Raw genomic sequence first — 22,327 nt, 5'->3', positions numbered from 1 at the left:
CCCCAGGCACTGCAACATGTTAGTCAAGTTTATATGCTCAAATTCTAAAGTGGAGTTTCAATCTAAGAAGAGTCTTCTGACTTGGAACCTCGATTGCGACCAAGTCAAACTGAAAAGGTACTGACAACTAACAAAATTCGACAGTAATGAATTGCCTTGATCTGTAGTTTTTATTCAGGACCTTCAAATTATTTTTTGCCCCCCAAGGCCAAAAGAAGATTTATTTCAATCATCCTAAGGAGGGTGTTTCATCGCCATCTGAAAACCGGCACAATTTATGATATTTACTGGTTTAAAGTGAAAACCTCTCACAGCAACTATAAAATGGATTTTTGCCATCATTGTAATAAGTCATAGAGGTGTTGCCTCTGACTCAGTACAACGTCAAAAACACATCAGTTTCAGCTAAGGGTGAAAAACATATTGACATAATCCTTGAAGGTCAATCACAAACATTCGATCACATGATATTTGTCTTTGGTTTGCAAATATTAATTTCTTACAGTCTCAGCTTTTTTGCCACCTACACAAGGACAAGACACATACAATCCAAGCTTTACAAATTGTAAAGTTATCTTTGCTTGTTATGTCAAAACCCATATGTATTACAGATAAGAGGAATGACTTAGGATATCATAGCGAAGGCCCTAAAATTGATTTTGAATTCAAAAATATCATGGTCAGTTAATCGAATTGTAGCTATTTCAATACTATATTTAACTGGTTCGAGAGACATTTGAAAAAATCAAGAGCAAGATTTAAGGTGAGTGCTGATGACTAAATTTATTTTGATAAGGTGCTTTTGCCCATTTAAGCTATGAACAATATCTTCAAAAAAATTTATTTCATTTTTCTACACTAAATTTATATGATCCTATAGTTTCAAAATTCTTTAATGAAATACAGCATTTTGTATATATCTGAAAGATTATAGTGGATTTTTGGATATGTACGGTTCCAACTGATCATGTATTTCAATCAACACAGTGGCTGTTGAATGAAGAAAACTGCTTGTTGAATTAACCAGCCTCTTCACTGGCTGAATGCTATTTTCTTCAAGCTTTAGGACAAATTCTACTTCAAGGCACATGTTGGTAGCTACATCCATAATTATATTCCAGAACTGAGAGGGATTCTATTAAGTTTGAGGCTGTGAATAAACTCACTGAACAAGGGAATTAACAAGCAAAACTAATTGTTACTGAGAGTTCACTGGTCCACCATTCAAGCATATCCCTGGTGTGCAAAAGTGTAAGTACACAGGAAAAGGAAAAAGGTAAAATACTTGTCTCTGGTTTTTCAGACTGGGAAACAAACCCATCCCATTGTCAGAAGACTTCTTTCACAGTTTTTGTCACTGTACAAAATGGTTAGGAGTTTCGTTCTAAAAACATTAACCACAACTTTCAATCCTGTACCAGTAAACAGCTGAGTTAAACTTTCCCCCCTGCCAAATGTTAAATTATGCATTTCATCCCTTCAAGGGGAAACTAAATTGAACACAATATTTTCAAGTGGTATATTAGTCATTTGAAAACTTATGAAATTGAATTACTTATAACAGACATCATATTAATATGCACAAAAAGTTTTTACCAGCTGCTGGGTTTCATTATCCTGACTCTCTACTTTGTCTGCAAGTAACTGGATCATCTTCCTCCACATCTGATGAAGCTCTTGTTTACTAGCTCCGTCCATTTGTTTTAGCTGTATCAATCGACTCCATGTTTTGGCAACCTACAACAGATGAGTTATCAGTGCTGAAACACAGTTTGAGGAATTACAGCAAATACACTAACATTAAAGAGCAATGATGATAAACGGACAGTAAGCAGGAGAGTGGGATTGGAATAGATGGCTCAAGTTGTAAAGCATCAGAATAAATGGAATGGGAAAAGTCATAATTCTAGTTGAAGTATTTTCTTAACAACAGCACTGCAAACTATCATCTTGGAAGAGATGCAGGTTCCTCAACTAAACTTGGACTGCTGGCTACTCATTTACACATTTTCCCAAAATTTTACCTTCAGAAAGCAAAATAGTATAATCAATAATTGCTAAGGAGCTAATAACAATTTTAATAATCAATTCATTCTCATTTGAAAATTGCTAGCTAGGGTTTAATTATGTTCCTATGCCTTAAATAATAACAAAACTAAATCTGAGTAGCCGCCTTTAATCTTAAGATGGCACTCAAATGGGAATGGCATCAAGGTGCCTCAGAAAACAGTGAAGTAATTCAGTATTACCTTTCTCTCCTTTTCATTTGTCTGAAACGCACTTTCTTTTACCTCAAGTTCATGTTTTATACAGTTTAGCATCTTTTTAATTTCAAGCTGCTTCATTTCTTTATCATTCTCAAGCTTCTTTAACTGCAACTGACTTCTTGCTCACTCAATTGACTCACCACTTAGTGTAGCCCCTACTCTTGTATTTCCACCATCCCCAAATGCTGAGCTAATGTGTCAACCGTTGCCAACGCCTTAGCTTTTTGCCGGCATCGCCACATTAACTCATTTGCAAATTCTATTAGTTTGGTTTCCGCTAAATCTTTTAAGCCAGAGTTAATTCCTCCATCTGCATGAAAGTTTTAGCTACTTCCAATCCCAGTTTTTTTTTAAAATGAGAAATCCAGTCCTTTTATCTTTTAACAGCTAACTGTAATAGTAATTGGTGAGTGTCCAAGTATTTAGCTCTGACCCCCTTCCATATGGTGACTGTAAGGAATGTGGTGGTAAACAAGTCCCTTCACCCCACCAGTTGCACCAGGGAAAATGTTTTCATACAATCACCAAAATGACCAGAGGGGCTCACTAGACTTCTTTAGTTAATGTAAAATAATCTACTTAATACAACACAAAACCCATTCTTAAAACAAATGGCAAACACTGGTGAATATCTAAAATCTAGATCAGAATTAGAATGAGATTCCCTTAATCCCAAACAGACATATCTAAGTAACACAAAAGACAACAGATTCTATAGCAATGATATTTTTTTGAAATCAAAAAAGGCAAAAGAAAATAAATATCTGTGCCAACCATGGTTCTGAAGAAAGGATAGAATTTCATGAATTCTCACGGCCCAAAGTTTCCCATTGACAAACTGAATTGCTAACAGACAAGTCAGATGGAAAACCTTCAGTTCAGGTTGAAATCAAGTTGGACCAGATAGTCTTTACAAATTGGTTACAGTTCAGCTTTTCAGGATTTAAGAAGGTCAGAAATCCTGATGTTTGGAAACTTTATAAGGTTTTTACTTTAACTGACAGAGAGAGGGAGGAAAGGATGTCAGACAGAGCATGGGTGACACAGAGAGGGGGAGACAGTTACTATTCCTGGATTTTCTTATTTTCTGTCCAACCAAATGGGTGGAACGGAAATAAGAGTCCAGAAAGAGTTGCCAAGGGACGATTAGCAGAGAGTCTCCTTGTAATCTTTTCTGAGGCTAGGTTTTCCAGCAATTAAAAGGTCATAAATACCTTCGCTTAACTCCCTGAAAGCATTCTTGGACTTTTTCTTTAAAGTCATTTGACTTTGTGTAAAATGCAAGCTGATCATGACACATACTAAACTGAAGAATTCATGTTCCAAAAAAGTAGTAACAATTGTTTTCAATCCAGGAAATTCACAACCAGCTACATCTTTTCTGCTTTTTAACATACCTATATTAATGGAGTACATATGTCCAACAATATCTAAATTCACTCACCTCTAGATAATTCTTTTCTTGATGGTAGAGATCAACTAGCTTTAAGCAGACTTCATGCCATTTCTGTTTGTCTGAACTATAGAATGGGGAAAAAAAAAGTTTGAAATTTTATGTTGGTGATAACAAATAATTGATGGAGCATCTTAAAATAAATAATGCCAGCACTTGGATTTGGTTTGAGAATGGAAAAAGTAAATTATGCTTTGGTAGTACAGAACGACAGGACTGTTACCAAAACAAAGCAGACCTGGTGCCAAAGCTTTTTGACTCGAACTCATTAGGACAGAATCAAAACACCAAATTTCAAAGGGACAACAAATTTTATTGCATGAAAGGCACTAATTGGTTGGGAAGTCAATTTTGGCCAGGTTGTTGCCATCAAGACTGCACCAGGAAATAGTTACTGGTCAAACTTTTGATTAAGTTCAAACTGGACAAGCTGACTTGGGTTGGTCTAGGTCTGCCATGGAGAATGCACCAGAGAATCATTGCACACTCAGCGTTTGTTTTGTTGAAAAGTGTACAATGTGTGGACATGTGCTTTGTTCCCAAGGGAGGAGGCCCTGTGTGTGAATATATGTAACATCTAACGCACACATGTGAGCCACATTGAGAGCCTGGCTGATGATACTAAACTGGTTGGTAGTGTAATTTTTAAACACAATCTGGATTGTTTTGCAAAGTGTTGGTCAATCATAAAATCACATCAGAAATTGGACACCGAGTTGTGCAAATCCAGGCTGTTTCAGTTTAGTCAATTTTCTGACTGTTACAAAACACAGTGACATGCTGATTAGTACAACCTTTATACATGTGGCATCACACTGGCAGTGAAAGTTATAAGCCTCAATATTTACTTGTGAAATAAAGAAAATGTCTTTCTTGACTTAACAGCAGCATTGTGTTACTGAAGAATATTACTTGTTTTGTTTTGTTAGGCTTGGTAACAACAGAATAATGCATTTGAAAGCTGAATGAACTTCTACGTAAATAGTTATGATAAAACTACCTTTATAAGCCATTGGTCTAGCCACAGACTTCTATGAGAACAAGGTAAGCCCCCTAAGTAGGTGATAAATATCACAAATTTACATAGTGAAAGCAAGTTGCCACATTTATCAGCCTGTTTCTACAATCTCTGAAGAAATTTCACCTTATCACCATTGTGCCATTATACAAAATGGTCCTAGGATTTCTTCAGGCAATTTGCTTATTTGTGGGAGCAACACAGGAATTTAGTAGGGCATATTAGAGCACTGGCTAGAAGATAACTTGTAATACCTCATTTTTACTCCAAAATCAGTCAATTCTAGTTCACAAAATCATGTTTGTGACTTGCCATTTTGGCTAATACTATTCCTAATGTTGACAGATGGTCTACATAGGTCACTAACGCCTGATATTCCAAACTAGCCTGACTACTTGCTCTATATAAGTAACCACATACTAAGGCACTACTACATTCACAGTCAAATATAGATCTTTCCCTTTTGGGGACAGCCAACATTTGGATAGCAGTTGCAAATGTAACTTTTAGAACTTTATATACCTATAGCAAGTTTCTCCTAGTTAGTGAATTACAGCGTAACGTTAAAAGGGAAACCTGAAAGTATAGTAATATTATTTCTTTTGAATGTGATTCTGTGGAAATTAGCAAGTTTTTTTAAAAATTGGGAGCAACAGATATAATCAATTCTGCAGAACAAGAAGTGAATTAAAGAGTGGCAAGAACGATAAATTAAAATAGATTGTTGAATGAAGCTGTATATTTGAATTCAATATTTAAGTAACACTTCTCTCAACAAACATTCCGTCTTTTCAGGAGCAGAAAGACAAATGAACAAACAAAAGCAAAAGCTCCAAAGCAAACTTGGATAGACAAACTCATCATCACACAAACACAAGTTCAACTGATTCAAACAGACTACCTTTCATACAATTTCATTAGCTTCTGATAAATTCCCAACAGCTCATGCTTGTTGTCAGACGTATTGTTCTTCTCACAAAGATTTAGCAGCCCCTGAAAAGAAAACAAGTCATTATAGTCTAGTTCCTCCTCACACTGCTTGCACAAAGACAAATTATTAGAATTTGTGGAAGAAAATTTATGTATTTTTGCTCCTGAATTTTACAATTGCTGGTTTTTTTGAAGAGTTGAGTGGGGTGGGTGTGGTAGACGAGATTTTCTAGACGATGCTCAGCTGAACCATACTTGACACTATTTTAACATCTTATTCAATTCTGGCTGAGAATTCAACACTATAACATGTCCGTCACAAAGGCAATCTACTTGCATTACTGCAACATTTTAAGTCTTACTGCATATTGCTTAAACCTCTATCCAGGTCGTTACCATGTGAACTTGTCATTTGACTTAATCACAATGTTCACTTGCTAAAGCATTCAGCCTCCGTACATCACAGCTACTCCAAAAAGATCACCCACTATGCCCTGTTTTAAAAACCAAGAAGACTGTGGATGTTGTAAATCAGGGACAAAAACAAAGTTGCTGGAAAAGCTCAGCGGGTCTGGCAGCATCTGTGAATGAGAAAACAGTTAACATTTCAGGTCCGGTGACCCTTCCTCAGAACAGGTTCTGAGGAAGGGTCACCAGACCCGAAATGTTAACTCTGTTTTCTCCTTCACAGATGCTGCCACACCTACTGAGCTTTTCCAGCAACTTTGTTTTTATGCTCTGTTTTACTCCAGCTCACGAATACCCAGCTGGTGAATTAAAAATTCTTATATTTATGGTTAATTTCCCCCTTCCCTAAAACTTCTCAAAAATATTTTAATGCATCAAGTAAAAGACTAAGAGATTGTACTTGATGAAGTGTAGACAGCATGAGATTGGAAGTTCATATCCAAATGTCTGGTTTATTGTTCATGTCAAGAAAAATGATATTTCCAAGCAATATGGAATTAGATTGAAAGAAGCAAACAAACCCAAATCTTACAATCATTCCACTGTTCTTAAAGTGATGCTGAATTGTGATTACAGCAGCTATGAAATGTAAAACTGTAAGCAATTTAACTTTCACCTGACATTTATAGTAAGCTCTGACTCAGATTATTTCAGTTGAACATTACGTTGCCACAATATAAAGAACTAAAACCACTCTATCCATCCATGAGGGTCTGACAGGGACATTTAAAGCCAAATGGAACAGGCAATTTTTAGCATTAATTTAGAGATCGTTAGCCAAGACAAGACTTTATACATAGATTGAAACAAGTAACAAACGTGTTGCTGTTTGGCAATGCCAGATTTGGAATACAACACTTTAATTAAATTAAAGTACATACCTGGATTCTGTCTAACCAACATTTTAACTTGTGTTGTTTCGAAACCACAATACATGTTATTTGTGTGAATGTATGAAGACTATATCTCAGTGTTACACAGTGTCTAGACAACACATGTAATTGAGTCTTGTTATATAATGGAATAAGCTTATTTTATTTGTTTTATAAAATAAATGTTTTTCTCTAAAAAAACTGCAGTCATCTTTTAAAAATTTGCTTAACTAATTTTCAAAGAAGTACTTCACCAAGAGTGTTGATTCGTTTGCAAGTGGACTCAGATTGGTAGAGGTAAATGCACCAGTCAGAAAATGATAGTTAGCCAGAAAGCTTTGTTAAAATTTTAGCTCAGGCACTGTTGACTGATTGCCCCCTTTATTTCAACTCTGTCTTCTGTTAGTTCAGCAATCCTCTACCTATTCTAATATACTGCGTCCAGTTCTGGGCGCCCTATTATAGGAAAGATGTGGATGCTTTGGAGAGGATTCAGAGGAGGTTTACCAGGATGCTGCCTGGACTGGAGGGCTTATCTTATGAAGAGAGGTTGACTGAGCTTGGTCTCTTTTCATTGGAGAAAAGGAGGAGGAGAGGGGACCTAATTGAGGTATACAAGATAATGAGAGGCATAGATAGAGTTGATAGCCAGAGACTATTTCCCAGGGCAGAAATGGCTAGCACGAGGGGTCATAGTTTTAAGCTGGTTGGTGGAAAGTATAGAGGGGATGTCAGAGGCAGGTTCTTTACGCAGAGAGTTGTGAGAGCATGGAATGCGTTGCCGGCAGCAGTTGTGGAAGCAAGGTCATTGGGGTCATTTAAGAGACTGCTGGACATGTATATGGTCACAGAAATTTGAGGGTGCATACATGAGGATCAATGGTTGGCACAACATTGTGGGCTGAAGGGCCTGTTCTGTGCTGTACTGTTCTATGTTCTATGTTCTACTACCTCAAACATCATGGGCTCTTGTATTATTAAGCAAACTAACCTGTGACATTACACTGAATGCCTTTTACAAATCACCCAATATATCCAAAGGGTCCCCTTTATCCATTCTGCTTGTTAACTCCTCAAAAGAACTATAATAAATTTGCCAAACATTTTTCCCCCTCAAAGCCAAGCTGGCTGCTTGATTATGTGTGTCTCTAAATGGTTTGCTATTATTTCCGTTAGAATAGACTAACATTTTCACATTAATATAGTTCATGTGAACTAGCTTATAGTTACCTGTTTCTTTATCCTCTCCTTTTGTTTTGAGTAGGAGTGCTACATTCCCAATTTTTCAATTGAGACCATTCCAGAAGCCAAGGATTCTTGAAAGATTACTACCAGTGCACCCACTATCTCTGTAGCTAATTCTTTCAATATTCTCGGATGCATCCCATAACATCCAGGGGGTTTATCAGTCTTTAGCATCATTAGCTTCTGGAGTATCTTTTCTCCAGTGGCAGTTGTTGTATTCATATCCCCCTCCTCCTTTAGCTCGTTGATTATTTCATACTTCTGGAATGCTACTAGCAAGGACTGGGGTAAGTGTCTTAAACCGTTCTGTCATTTCTTGGCTTCCCATTATTATTTCCCTAGTTTCATTCGGAGGACCTGCATTCACTCTTACCTAGTTGTTATTCCTTTTCCTTGTTTTTTTTTTAAAATTAGCTCTTACCATCAGTTTTATGTTATTTGCAAATTTTCCCTATTTATTTTCTCCCTCTTTTTTTTTGGTCATCTTTTGTTGGCTTTCTAAAAATCCTCTCAATCCTTAGATTCACCTCTAATCTTTACTGCATTGCATAGTATCAAATTGAAAGAGAAAACCTGTCATTAACTTTCCTGGTTAACCATGTTTAGTTTATCCCCTTTCTAGGATCTTCCTCACCGGTATATATTATTGCTGCCAATCAGCCTACTATTGTTCATCAACTGTATTTTCTGCTAAACTCCTTTCCCAGTCCACTCAAGCCAACTCTGCCCTCATTTCCAAGTATTTAAATCTTATTTAGGTGTAGCATAGTTCTTTTTGACTAAAGTTTTTCATACTCAACTGAACACTAAATTCTACCATACTAGGATTATTGATTCCTAGGGGATCTTTTATTACTAGTTCATTTATTAAACTTTCATTATTACCAGATGCAAATACTCCAATTCCTAGTCTGATCCACAATATATTTCAGGAAACTATCCTGAATTCTTCCTCATGGTTAAACGTGCAGTGGTTAGATTATATTTAAAGTAATAACTAACAATGAAACTATTTTAATACTAACACAGAAATTTTGTACATTGCATTAACTACATGTACTGATCAAAATATTGTATTAAGTCGTGACCAATCATGAAACAAGTAGGCAGGAACACAGAAAGAGCAAAGAAAATTACAGCACAGGAACAGGCCCTATGGCCCTCCAAGCCTGCACCAATCCAGATCCTCTATCTAAACCTGTCGCCTACTTTCCAAGGATCTGTATCCCTCTGCTCCCTACCCATTCACGTATCTGTCTAGATACACCTTAAATGGCACTATCGTGCCCACCTCTACTGGCAACGCATTCCAGGCACCCACCACCCTCTGCGTAAAGAAGTTTCCACACATATCTCCCTTAAAAACTCTTCTCCCGCTCACCTTGAAAACGTGACGCCTAGTAATTGAGTCCCCAACTCTGAGGGAAAAAAAGCTTCTTGCTATCCACCCTGTCTTTACCTCTCATGATTTTTTAGGCCTCAATCAGGTCCCCCCTCAACCTTCATCTTTCTAATGCAAATAATCCTAATCTACTCAACCTCTCTTCATAGCTAGCGCCTTCCATACCAGGCTACATCCTGGTGAACCTACTCTGCACCCTCTCCAAAGCATCCACATCCTTTTGGTGATGTGGCAACCAGAACTGTACACCAGTATTCCAAATGTGGTCAAACCAAAGTCCTATACAATGGTAACATGACCTGCCGACTCTTGTTCTGAACACCCCATCTGATGAATTAAAGCATGCCATATGCCTTCTTGACCATTCTATCAACATGCGTTGCCACCTTCAGGATACAACGGACCTTGTGCATCAATTTTCCCCAGGGCTTTTCCATTTACCATATAGTTCGCTCTTGAATTGGATCTTCCAAAATGCATCATCTCGCATTTGCCTGGATTGAACTCCATCTGCCATTTCTCCTCCCAACTCTCCTATCTATCTATCTATATTCTGCTGCATTCTCCGACAGTTTCCTTCACTACCTGCTACTCCAATCTGAGTGTCATCTGCAATCTTGCTCATCAGACCATCTATACCTTCCTCCAGATCATTTATGTATATCACAAACAAACTGTGGTCTCAATGCAGACCCCTGTGGAACACCAATGATCACATTTCTCCATTTTGAGAAACTCCCTTCCACGACAACTCTGTCTCCTCTTGCCCAGCCAGTTGTCTATCGATCTAGGTAGTACACCCTGGACTCCATGCGGCTTCACTTTCTCCATCAGCCTATCATGGGGAACCTTATCAAATGCTTTACTGAAATCCATGTATATGACATCCACAGCTCTTCCCTCATCTATCAACTTTGTCACTTCCTCAAATAATTCTATCAAGTTGGTAAGACATGACCTTCCCTGCACAAAATCATGCTGCCTATCACCAATAAGCCCATTTTCTTCCAAAGATAACTAGATCCTATCCCTCAGTATCTTCTCCAGCAGCTTCTCCACCACTGACATCAGGCTCACCAGTCCATAATTTCCTAGATTATCTTTGCTACCGTTCTTAAACAAGGGGACAACATCAGCAATTCTCCAGTCCTCCAGGACCTAACCCACACTCAAGGATGCTGCAAAGATATCTGTTAAGGCCCCAGCTATTTCCTCTCTCACTTCCCTCAGTAACCTGGGAGAGTTCCCATCTGGATCTGTTCACCCTAATGCCTTTTAGAATACCCAAAGCTTACCTCTTCCCACCCCCGCCCCCCACTTATGCTGACTTGACCTAGCATAATCAAACATTTATCCCTAACCTCAACATCAGTCATGTTCCTCTCTTCAATGAATACCGATGCAAAGTACTCATTAAGAATCTCACTCATTTTCTCTGACTCTTCACATAACTTCTCCTTTGTCCTAGAGTGGGCCTACCCTTTCTCTAGTTACCCTCTTGCTCCTTGTATATGAATAAAAGGCTTTGGGATTTTTCCATAACTCTGTTTGTTAAAGATATTTCATGACCCCTTTTAGCCCTCTTAATTCGTTTCAGACTGGAAGAATATCAGGAAAGTAGGACCAAAGTTTTGTCTGTTTTCAGTCACCTAGACCTTGTGTATGCTTCCTTTTCCCTCTTTGATAGTCCCAAAATTTCACCTGTCATCCACTGTTCCCTAATCTTGCACTTTCTATCCCTCATTTTCACAAGGAAATGCCTGTTCTGCACTCTGATCAACCTCTCTTTAAAAACCTCCCACATATCAAATGTGGATTTACCCTCAAACAGCTGCTTCCAATCCACATTCCACAGCTCCTGTTCAATTTTGCTATAGTTTGCCTTCCCCCAATTCAGCATGTTTCCTTTCGGACACTCTCATCTTTGTCCATCAGTATTCTAAAACTTACAGAATTGAGATCACTATTCCCAAAGTAATACCCTAATAAAACTTCAAACACCTGGCTGGGCTCATTCCCCAACACCAGGTCCAGTTGGACGATTTACATATTGCTCTAGAAAACCCTCCTGGGCACTCCTTACAAATTCTGCTCCATGTAACCCCCTAACACTAAGTGAAACCTAGTCAATGCTGGGAAAGTTAAAATCTCCCTTCACCACCACCCTGTTGCTCCTACATTTTTCCATAATCTGTCTACATATTTGTGCCTCTATCTCACGTTCCTTGTTTGGAGGTCTCTAGTACAGCCCCAACATTGTTCCTGCACCCTTCCTATTTGAGCTCTGCCAATACTGCCTCACTGCTCAAGTTCTCCATAGTGCCCTCCTTCAGTACAGCTGAGATATCCTCTTTGACCAGTAATGCAACTCGTCCACCCATTTTACCTGCTCTCTATCCCACCTGAAGCTTCTATATCCTTGGATGTTTAGTTGCCAATATTGCCCTTCCCGCAACCAAGACTCTGTATTAGCAATAATATCATACTCCCAGGTACTAATCCAAGCCCTAAGTTCACTCACGATATAATGCAGTTTCAGCTGATCATATAAACAAGAAAATACTTTGCAATGTTAGTGAGATCCATGAGACTGTGCACCATGGCCTTGCAAAGATTCTAGCTTAATGAATGAAAAGGCGCTCAAAAACTGATTGATGAGTATGTACTCTCATGTATTGTTCGAAATGCTGAGGTCTGACAGTCTTACAGAATACAACTAATTTTATCTAGCAACAGCTGGAACCAATCAGAAATAGCTGGACTGTTACATGGTACAGTGGTCATACTAGAGCTAAACATTGCAATTTCAAAAGGTTTTGTTGCTAGCCACCAAGTTTGAAGATCTGCATTGTATGAACCACGTGGTAATCCCAGCTAGTCAGTTTCAGACAAACTGGAAACCTGAGCATGTGAATCATGCGACCCGCATTTCAACAAATTGCACAGCCAGCTGAATTTATACAAGTTATTGGCCTATGTTATTAAGTCTATGTTTCTTTGATAAACTTAAAATATGCTGTCCAAAGACTGTCAAGTTAAGTATCACCTGAGCAAAAATAATCTCACATAAAAAACTGTAATAGTTATCTAAAATTATCAACAAGCACTGGATTAGATATTGATAAAGATGTCTTTTCCTGACTAATTTCAGTTGCATTAATGAACTGCAGTAGGTCACTACCTAAATATATCATGGCTATTTTCTTCAATAAAAGATCTTTAAATTGAAAGTATATGTTTTTAACACTACCTAATTGGGCTAGCCCATCATCAATTTTATATTTGGCGATATGGAAATAAATACAAGCAAGACTGAAGAAAACAATTTGTGCCAGATCACCTATTGCACCTGAAGCAGAAACTTTACAACCTCATTTTTATATCACAGGAAACATTTCAAAATATATTGCTGCAGTTCAAACAGTGTAAACTGGGCCCAAGTGATTGTATTTTTGTGCTCCTGAGATGCTGCTTGGCCTGCTGTGTTCATCCAGCCTCACATCTTATTATCTTGGAATCTCCAGCATCTGCAGTTCCCATTATCTCTGATTGTATTTTCTCTTCAGTAGTTTCCAGCATCAGCCAAGGACCAATTTTACTTAAAAGCACTAAGTAGTGTTATTGTCTATTTTTAGTGACATAATGAAAAATTGGCAATTCGCAATCTGGTGCTGAGAAGTAATTTTATTTAGAGGATCAACGACTCTCATCTAAGATGAATATCAGAAGTTGTGCACCGATAAAAGGAGTGTTTAGGGAGGTTGTATGGTCACAAGTGACACAATTCAACTTCATTCTATCCCACGTACCACCTAATCCTCCACTTCAACTCACAAAGTTCTTTAACCAACATCCTTCTCCTCACCACTGCCTACACATTCCCTCTATATCAATTTGCTTGCTGCCAACTGTTGACATCCAAATCTGATCCATACCACTCTTTCCCCTCCATCGCATCCAATTATGATCAAAAATATTAACAAAAGGAAAACAGAAAAGTAGAAAATGAGAAATAAAAAAACAAAACCAGGAGCAAAACAATCAAAATGGAGAGATGGCATTGAGCAATACCACAACAGTTCTCATGTGTGTAGTTTTCAAAAATCTTACTGATAAAACATACCCACAGGTTTCCCCTCATGTTGAATGAAAATGTCATTCATGTCTGAACAGATCAAATGTTGTTAGTTTGTTGACAGTTTGACTAATGCTCAAGTTTCTGCCAACATTAAGAGATAGCTAACAAAGTACAAGTACTTTATGGTAATAACTGTTTCTCTACTGTACTGTTTGCCAGCCTCAATTTTATCTGTACATGTAATACTGCTGCAGAAGGTTTGTGCAGCAGGAAATATAAACCTAAATACTGTATGAAACGATTTCACATTCATAGCACTATTTATGGAGAATTTTGCCTAATTGCTTATCTACCTGCCATGCCAGCAACTGGTCTGGATCAAGTTCTGTGGCTTTTTTGTACGCAGTCTTCGCCTGGTCAGGTTGTTCCAATTCTGCTGCAGCAACTCCAATAAAAACCCAGGCATTGTAGTTATTCTTGTCTTGTTTCAACACAGCCTGCATGGTAGGAATAGGAATGTAAGAAATAACTGTTCCGGGTAGATCCAAATTGTTCCTTCTATAAATCTGATTCCAATTTTAAAATATATAAAACAATACAATCCAAATAGCTATCTGAAATCTGGTCAATAGCTTTTCCCCTTTAAGTCTGGAGGTTTGAATCCAGGCTAGGCAAAACCAGATAAGATGTATGATTTCAGTCTCTCACTGGCTTTACAAATCATTGATAAAATGTATAATCACATTTCAAAGGATGTGTGGGTATACAGTATAAATTACTGTAGGGGCGGATGGCGTAAGAAATCAAAACTGTTCAGACTTAGCACACATTTTTTTTCAGGCTGAGCTAAGGCGTGTCAGTCAACCTTTCCTTTGTATTCTGCTTTTCTGCAATTGCTCAAACAGCTGATGGCCAATACTGGATTTCCAAAGACATGTAAATTTCACTGTCATAAATGAGCAAAACAGTGCACCAATAAAAAGTTATGAGGAAAATTTTATTTTAATTTCAGTAAAGCACCTTCAGGATAGAAAAAAGCTAGCTTCACCAACCACGGGTCACCACAATTGGTGTTTACACCATTTCAGCCCTCTTCCAGCAATTATGCAGTGACTTTACTAGAAAGTGCATTTACACAGGTCATTACAAATATGCATCTTCTATGTGTCATGTTAACAGCACTACATCTGAAAAAAAAAAGGATTGATTAACACACATGAAGCAGTGAGAAGGAATAAATGGGGCTTTTTCAAGTTGACAGGCTATAATTAGTGGAGTGCCACTAGGATTAGTGCTGGGTTCTCAACTACTTACGATCTACATTGATGAATTACATGAAGTGACAAAATAACGACAGACAAGCTGTAAAGAGATATACACATGTAAACATATGAGTAATAAAGGTAGCAAAAGGAATACATTGTAGGAAATATGAAGTATTTCACGTTGGTATTAAGGACAACAAAGCATAATATTTTATTACAAGGGGTGAAATTTGTAAATGCTGATGATCAGAGAAACTTGGAACATTTGATTCAAGTAACAGAAATTCAGCATGTAGGTACACCATGTAGACAGTAGGGGATTGAATTACTAGAACGAAGTCCTGCTATAATTGTACAAGCTTTTGATCAGACTACACTTGAGTACTATGTACAGTTTAGATCCCTATATTTAAGGGGGAACATACTTCCATTGGAAGGAATACAGCGATAATTCTCTAGTTCTTGGGACGTGGGGTTTACCCTCCAAAGAAAGCCAGCATACGTTTTGGCTATTTTATCTGAGGTTCAGAGGAACAAGAGGCAATATCACTGAAAAATACAAGATTCTGAAGGTACTGACAGGGTAGGTTGATTCCCCCATTGTGGAATCTAAAACATGGGAACAACCTCAGGACAAGGGTAAGGTCATTTTGACTGAAGAATTTTTTCCTTCTCTCAATCACTGTTATCAAAAAGGGAGTAACAGAATGCTACGAGTGCCAGCCCAAACCAACACAGAAAACCTTTCCAGGTTGCACAATCCGAAACACTCCTTCAGAGCCAATCCACTGTATTGTATGGGCGAAGTACCTTTTCAAGTAAGAAGCAGTTTTGATGAGAAGCCGTTAACCTTAAATATTAACTCTTACTCTCTCTCCAAAGATGGTGTATGGGTATTTCTGGCATTTCCTGTTGGTTGTATTAGGTCTTATTGGTAGAGGAATTGAGTTTCGGAGCCTTGAGGTCATGTTGTAGCTGTACAAGAGTCTCGTTCAGCTGCACTTGGAGTATTGCATACAGTTCTGGTCGCCGCATATAGGAAGGATGTGGAAGCATTGGGAAGGGTGCAGAGGAGATTTACCAGGATGTTGCCTGGTATGGAGGGAAGGTCTTATGAGGAAAGGCTGAGGGACTTGAGGCTGTTTTCGTTAGAGAGAAGGAGGTTAAGAGGTGACCTAATAGAGACATACAAGATAATCAGAGGATTAGATAGCGTGGACAGTGAGAGCCTTTTTCCTAGGATGGCGTTGGCTTACCACAAGGGGACATAGCTTTAAATTGAGGGGTGATAGATATAGGACAGATGTTGGAGGTAGGTTCTTTACTCAGAGAGTAGTAAGAGCGTGGAATGCCCTGCCTGCAACAGTAGTAATCTCGCCAACTTTAAGGGCACTTAAATGGTTATTGGATAAACATATGGATAATAATGGAATAGTGTAGGTTAGATGGGCTTCAGTTTGGTTTCACAGGTCGGCGCAACATCGAGGGCCCAAGGGCCTGTACTGCACTGTAGTGTTCTATGTTCTAATCAAATTGTTATGAATCTTTGGAACTCTTTACCCTAGGGGGTTTTGGATCCTTTACTGAGTATATTTAAGGTTGAGAAATACATATTTTTAATGTCTCAAGGAATGACAGGATTTGAAAAGAGTGCAAGAAAAGAGAGAGTTGAGCCTGAAGATTAGTCATGATAATATTGAGTGATCTTTCCGGCCTCTACTTGTTATGTTATTTTCTTAGCCTGAGTGCCAAGAACCAAATACCCAGATATTCGCAAAATGCCTATGAATGTCTTAGGTAAGGGAACCAAATATAATATTTCCAAGTTTGCTGATGACACAAAACTAAGTGGGATTGTAAAGCGTGAGGACGATGAGAGGAGGTTTCAAAATGACCTCATTGGGAGTGCAGGTAAACACACTGCATTTAGAGTACAATGATGCACTATAAATGTGAAGTTATACACTTTGGTATGGAAAACAAAAAGGCAGAGTATTATTCAAGTGATGGTACACTGAAATTTGTGAATCTAAATGTCCTTGCATAGCAGTCAATGAAAATAGACATACAGGTGTAACCAGCAATTAGGAAGGCAAATAACATATTGGCCTTGATTGCAAGAGAATGAGAGTTCAGAAGTAGGACCGACTTATTGAAGTTGTACAGGAACTTGATGAAACCATACCTGGACTACCATGTACAGATTTGCTCGAAAAGAGGATGCATTTGTCATTAAGGCACACAGCAAAAGGTCACTAGGCTGACACTGAGGATGTCAGAACTGTTGAATGAGAAGAAATTGGGTCCGACTAGGCCGGGATTCACCAGAGTTTAGGAGAACAAAAGGGTATGTGATCGAAACATAGAAAATTCATATAGGGAAGGACGGACTGGGTACAAGAAGGATGTGTCGCCTGACTGTGGAATCTAGAACCAGAGGATATGGTCTTAGGATACAGTACAGGCATTTAGGACTGGAGTGTTGAAACACTTCTTCACTCAGTGGTCAGACATGCAGAATTCAATAGCACTAAAGACAAAGGAGGGCAGGTCACTAAATGTGTTCAATATTCTTATTCTCAGTCTGTCTATATTATTAATGATCAAAGGCTGGGTAAGATTGGTAAAGAGATGGGCATGTTCAAGTCCACAGATTACTTTGAAGCTAGATATTAGTGAACATATAATTAAAAGGCTGACAGAATGTAGATCTGTTTCAGTACAGTAGAAATTATAAAAATATTTCCTATGAAATGAAGGAGGAGGCCACACTACCCTTCAAGGCTGCTTCACCATTCAATAGGATCACGGCTGACCCATTTCAGCTCAATGCCCTTTCCCTATCTTCTTATGCATGGTCAAGAAGGAGAAATCACATCCCGAGCAAGACACAGTGCCCAAGTGGGCTTATAGTTCAGGGAATGTGGAGGCAGTACAGAAATTTAATGCAGAGGGCAAGAGGTGCTATTTTGGCTCAGAGTTTGTAAGTTTTTTTGTCATAGGGGAAGTTGAAGTTCAGGGCTAGGGGCTCATTTGACTATCTATTATAGATTATTTTCAGATTGAAGGTAAATAAGTGACATATTTACAGGATACAAGCTAAAAATCCAGAGGGAAATTTTAACAATCAAGTTCAGATCTGCGTAAATAAAATTGAGATGCAGGGCCAGGCGATGTGTTGTACCTGCATGATGTGAGACTAGTGGGTCCCATTATGGTTCATAGTGACCACATCTGGTGGATTCTGGCTCAGATTTGATGTGTTGGAGGCTGAATTTTGAACACTGCAATATATCAGGGAAGAAGAGGTGGTCAAGGCAGGACTTGGAATGTTGTAACTTAAGTGTACACAGTACAAAAATAAGCTAAATGAGCTTGTAGCACAGATTGAAATTGACAGGTATGATGTGGTGGGCATCACAGAAATATAGATGCAGGGAATCAAGGCTAGGAACTAAATATTCAAGGATAGGCAACATCAGAGGAGCAGGAAAGCTGACGTTTCAGGTCTGGACCCTTCTTCAGAAAGAAAGGAGGGTCCAGACCTGAAACGTCAGCTTTCTTTTTCCTGTGATGCTGCCTGACCTGCTGTGTTCAACCAGCTCTACACCTTGTTATTTCAGATTCTCCAGCATCGGCAGTTCCTACTATCTCCAAATATTCAAGGATATGCCTCTTATCGCAAGGTCAGGCGGATGGGCAATGGGGGCAGGGTTGCTTTGTTAGTAAGAAATGAACTTAAATCCACAGCAAAAAGCAATGGAAGTGGAGAATGTGTTTGGCTAGAGTTGGGAACACAAAGGAAATAAGTTATATACAGGCCTCCCAGCAGTCACGATGCAATCAAGAAAACAAATCAGGAGATAGAAAAGGCATGTAAGAAAGGCACTATTACAAGAATCATGGAGGACTTTAACATGCAGGTGGATTTGGAAAATCAGGTGGCAAATCCTAAGGGAAAGAACTGTATGAGTTAGTTTTTTGCAGCAGTGGCTTTTAGTAGGTCCCATGAGGAAAAGGCAATTTTGGATTTGGTGATGTGAAATGAGGCAGATTGATTACAGAACCTAAGGTGAACGTATCCCATAATATGACAGAATTTAGCCTGCAGTTTGACATCAAGAAGCTGAAATCAGATATAATGGATTATAATCGAGTAAAAGTAACTGTAAAGACATGAGGGAGGACCTGGCTTAGGGTTGATTGGAACCTAGTAAAGGTAGGAAATTCTGATGGTAATTCAGGGGCACAACAGAAATTCATTCCAAGGAAGAAGAAACCTAACAAGGAGAGGGAGACTACCACAACTGAGAAGGGGAGTCAGGGACAGCACAAAAGCAAAAGCATACGATGTGGTGAAGATTAGACAGAAGCCAGAGAATTAAGAAGCCTTTAAAAACCAGTGGATGATAGCTAAGGAGACTGTAGAGACATTGGTGGTGATCTTTCAGCAATCACTGGAATCAGGGAGGATGTCAGAACTTCAAGCGAGTCAGGGGTAAAGATGAGTGCATTGACTATCATTAAAGGAGAAGATGCTGGGGAAGCTGAAAGGTCTGATGGACTACACCTCAGAGTTCAGAAGATGACGACTGTGGAGATTGTGGAGGTATTAGTGATGACCTTTCATGAATTACTTAGGTTAGGGAGGGTCCGAGAGGACTGGCAAACGGTTAATAAAACACCCTGTTTGTGAAGGGGAGCAGGCAAAAGACGGGAATCTATAGACCAGTCCACCTGGCATCAGTCATTGGTAAGACTTTAGAGTTCATTATTATGAATGAGATTGCAGGGTACTTCAAAATGCGTGGTAAAACAGAGTGGAATTAGCACAGTTTCATCAAGGGGAGATTATGCCTAACAAATCTGCAGAATTCTTTGAGAAGGTAATGAGCATGTTATGCAAAGGAAACCAACTGCATGTGATAATTTGGGTTTTTAAAAAGGACTTTGACAAGGTGGTGCACAGGAGGCTGCAAAACAGATTAAAACCCACAGTGTCGGGGCAAGGCACTGGCATGTATGAAGGATTGGCTAATTGGCAGAAGGTAGAAAGTCTTTCTCAGAATGATAGCCAGTGGCTAGCGAAGTTCCACGAGTGTCAATGTTGGAACCACAACTATTCAAGGTATACATTAACAATTTGAATGAAGGAACTAAGGGCATAGTGTCATCTGCAAACTTAGCAACAACGAAAGTTTGGAGGGACAAGTAGTGTTAAGGAAGCAGGGAGGCTGCTGAAGGACTTGGACGTGCTAGGGGAATGGGCAAAGAAATGGCAGATGGAATACAATGTGGGAAAAGTGTGAAGGTATGCACTTTGGTAGGAGGAGTATTGACAGAGATTATTTTCTACTTGGGGAAAAGCTTCTGTAATCTGAAGCACAAAAGGACTTAAGGGAATCCTGAACTAAAACTCCTAAGATTAACAGTTTCAGCTGGCTATTGGGAAGACAACTGCAATGCTAGCATTCATTTTAAGAGGGGTGAAGGACAAGGGCAGACATCTACTGCTGGGCCTGTATAATGCTCCGGTCAGACCACATTTGAAATATTGAGGGTCCCTTATCTAAGGAAGGAATCCACAGGCGGCTTACAAGAACGATCCAGGGGATGAAGGGCTCAATATACGAGGAGCGATTGAAGACTTGTTTTAGCTTGGTTTGACTTGGAGTTCAGAAGGATGAGAGAGGATCTGATTGAAATTTACAGAATACTGAGACGCCTGGGTAGAGTGGAAGTCGGAAAACTAGGACCCGAGCTCTCAGCCTCAGAGTGAAGGTACAACCCTTTAGAACTGAGATGAAGTGGATTCACCAGCCAGAGGATAGTGAAGCTGTGGAACTCATTGCAGCAGGCTAGGCATTGAGCATATTTAAGAAAAGGTGGCAATTTTCAAACATCAGATGTAAAACACTTTGTAGGACACTCCCTTGACTTCAACGTCTCACATCAGCATGGAGGATTACTTTACCATAAGCAGTACTGAGGGTGACCAGTGTGGAATTAAACAAGTAGTGCTGAAGGGTTGCTGCTCCAATCGAGTTCACAATCCTAACAACAACTTTCACGAGAAAAGTCCGTAACTTTATTCACTAATGTTTGTTTGTGGATTTGTACAGTGATAATTAACAAAAAAGAGGGAAAATCAGGGTCACTTCTGCAAAATACAACAAGCCCACATTTGTGCCAAACAAGGCTGGTGCACAATTATGTGCAATGGAAACCAATTTCTTGATTAAAATGCTTTTCTCAAGCACAGCTAAAAGGTCACTGGCACCGGTCACCCTGAAGATAGGCCTCAGGACCCACACTTCTATAACATCCAGAATGTCACAGATTGCTTTCAAGCATGAGGGCGCAGGAAGTCAGGGGCTCCAGTCAGCTTGCATATTTCATGTGAGGCACGGCCTCGCTCCCCACCGTTTTCTTCACCTGCATGGATCTATTACATAACAATTGAGGAAGGAAAACTGAAAACGGATAGAGAACAGCCCAGAGGAGTGGGCTTAGCTGAGCTGCTCCTGCAGAGACCATATGGACATGACAGGTTGAACAGGCTTGTATAATTCCAAAACTGACTCCACATCAATGCTAGTGCACTTCCTATTCATTTGTTCGCATTGCCACCAAATTTACTTTATCCTGCAATGCAAGTCGATCTGGGCCAAACAGAAACAGGCTGCATCAAGCTGGCAGAGCTTATTAACAGCATGTACTTTTCTCTAGCCACGTGGCTTCCAGAAGTGAAATACATGCAGTGACATGATGATCAACATGCACATGGCAAGGGAATGTGAGTGAATGGTGAGATCAAATGTCAGAGTGGCGCATAGCAAGGGAACACAGGCAGGCAGAGACCAACTGTCTGACACTATGCTTACCAATTTAAATATTTATGAAATTTTTAATACTAAAATGTTAAAAACTTTAATATTAAACTAGCAATTAACCTTTCCATTCAAAAACGTTTGTTTTACCGTACCTTGCAGTGTTTCAACGCCTCTTTAAATTCCTTATTTCTTATAGCTTCCCTTGCATTTTTCAAGGTGGCCTTCACTTCTTTATTGGACATTTTCCTATAAAATAGGAGATAAGAGTTATAAAACATTTGATAGATTGTGCTATAACAAGAAATATAGTTCAATTTTGGAGGTAAACTTTAATGACCCGGTTATTTGGAGATTGTGCGCAAGTAACTCAGTGAGGGGCAGGACAAACGGAAATGTCAAATTGGAAAAGATTCTAAACTCAATATAATCAGTGCCATATTGAAAGGGTATTGACGCTTTCATGTCTCAGTATATCAAGGCAACAAAAGAGGTAACT

The 22,327-nt window shown here is 39.0% G+C and overlaps 1 protein-coding gene across 7 annotated transcripts in view; it reads right to left on the bottom strand.

The window, feature by feature from the left end:
* skic3 (SKI3 subunit of superkiller complex) overlaps positions 1 to 22,327 on the bottom strand; it is a 130,885-nt gene that overhangs the window by 92,798 nt on the left and 15,760 nt on the right. For 6 of the 7 annotated variants that reach the window (XM_048528389.2, XM_048528386.2, XM_048528387.2 and 3 more), the window contains 5 exons: positions 21,984 to 22,077; positions 14,087 to 14,230; positions 5,640 to 5,731; positions 3,712 to 3,787; positions 1,597 to 1,737 (listed from right to left, as the gene is read on the bottom strand). In XM_048528389.2, the coding sequence (XP_048384346.1) occupies positions 1,597 to 1,737; positions 3,712 to 3,787; positions 5,640 to 5,731; positions 14,087 to 14,230; positions 21,984 to 22,073 (543 nt within the window). In that variant the 5' untranslated portion in view covers positions 22,074 to 22,077. The remainder of the gene's footprint in view (positions 1 to 1,596; positions 1,738 to 3,711; positions 3,788 to 5,639; positions 5,732 to 14,086; positions 14,231 to 21,983; positions 22,078 to 22,327) is intronic. The other variant, XM_048528384.2, reaches the window with a different exon arrangement.

Source organism: Stegostoma tigrinum, chromosome 3 (assembly GCF_030684315.1).
Source record: "Stegostoma tigrinum isolate sSteTig4 chromosome 3, sSteTig4.hap1, whole genome shotgun sequence".
NCBI lineage: Eukaryota > Metazoa > Chordata > Chondrichthyes > Orectolobiformes > Stegostomatidae > Stegostoma > Stegostoma tigrinum.
This window is presented reverse-complemented; position numbering and strand designations above follow the sequence as displayed.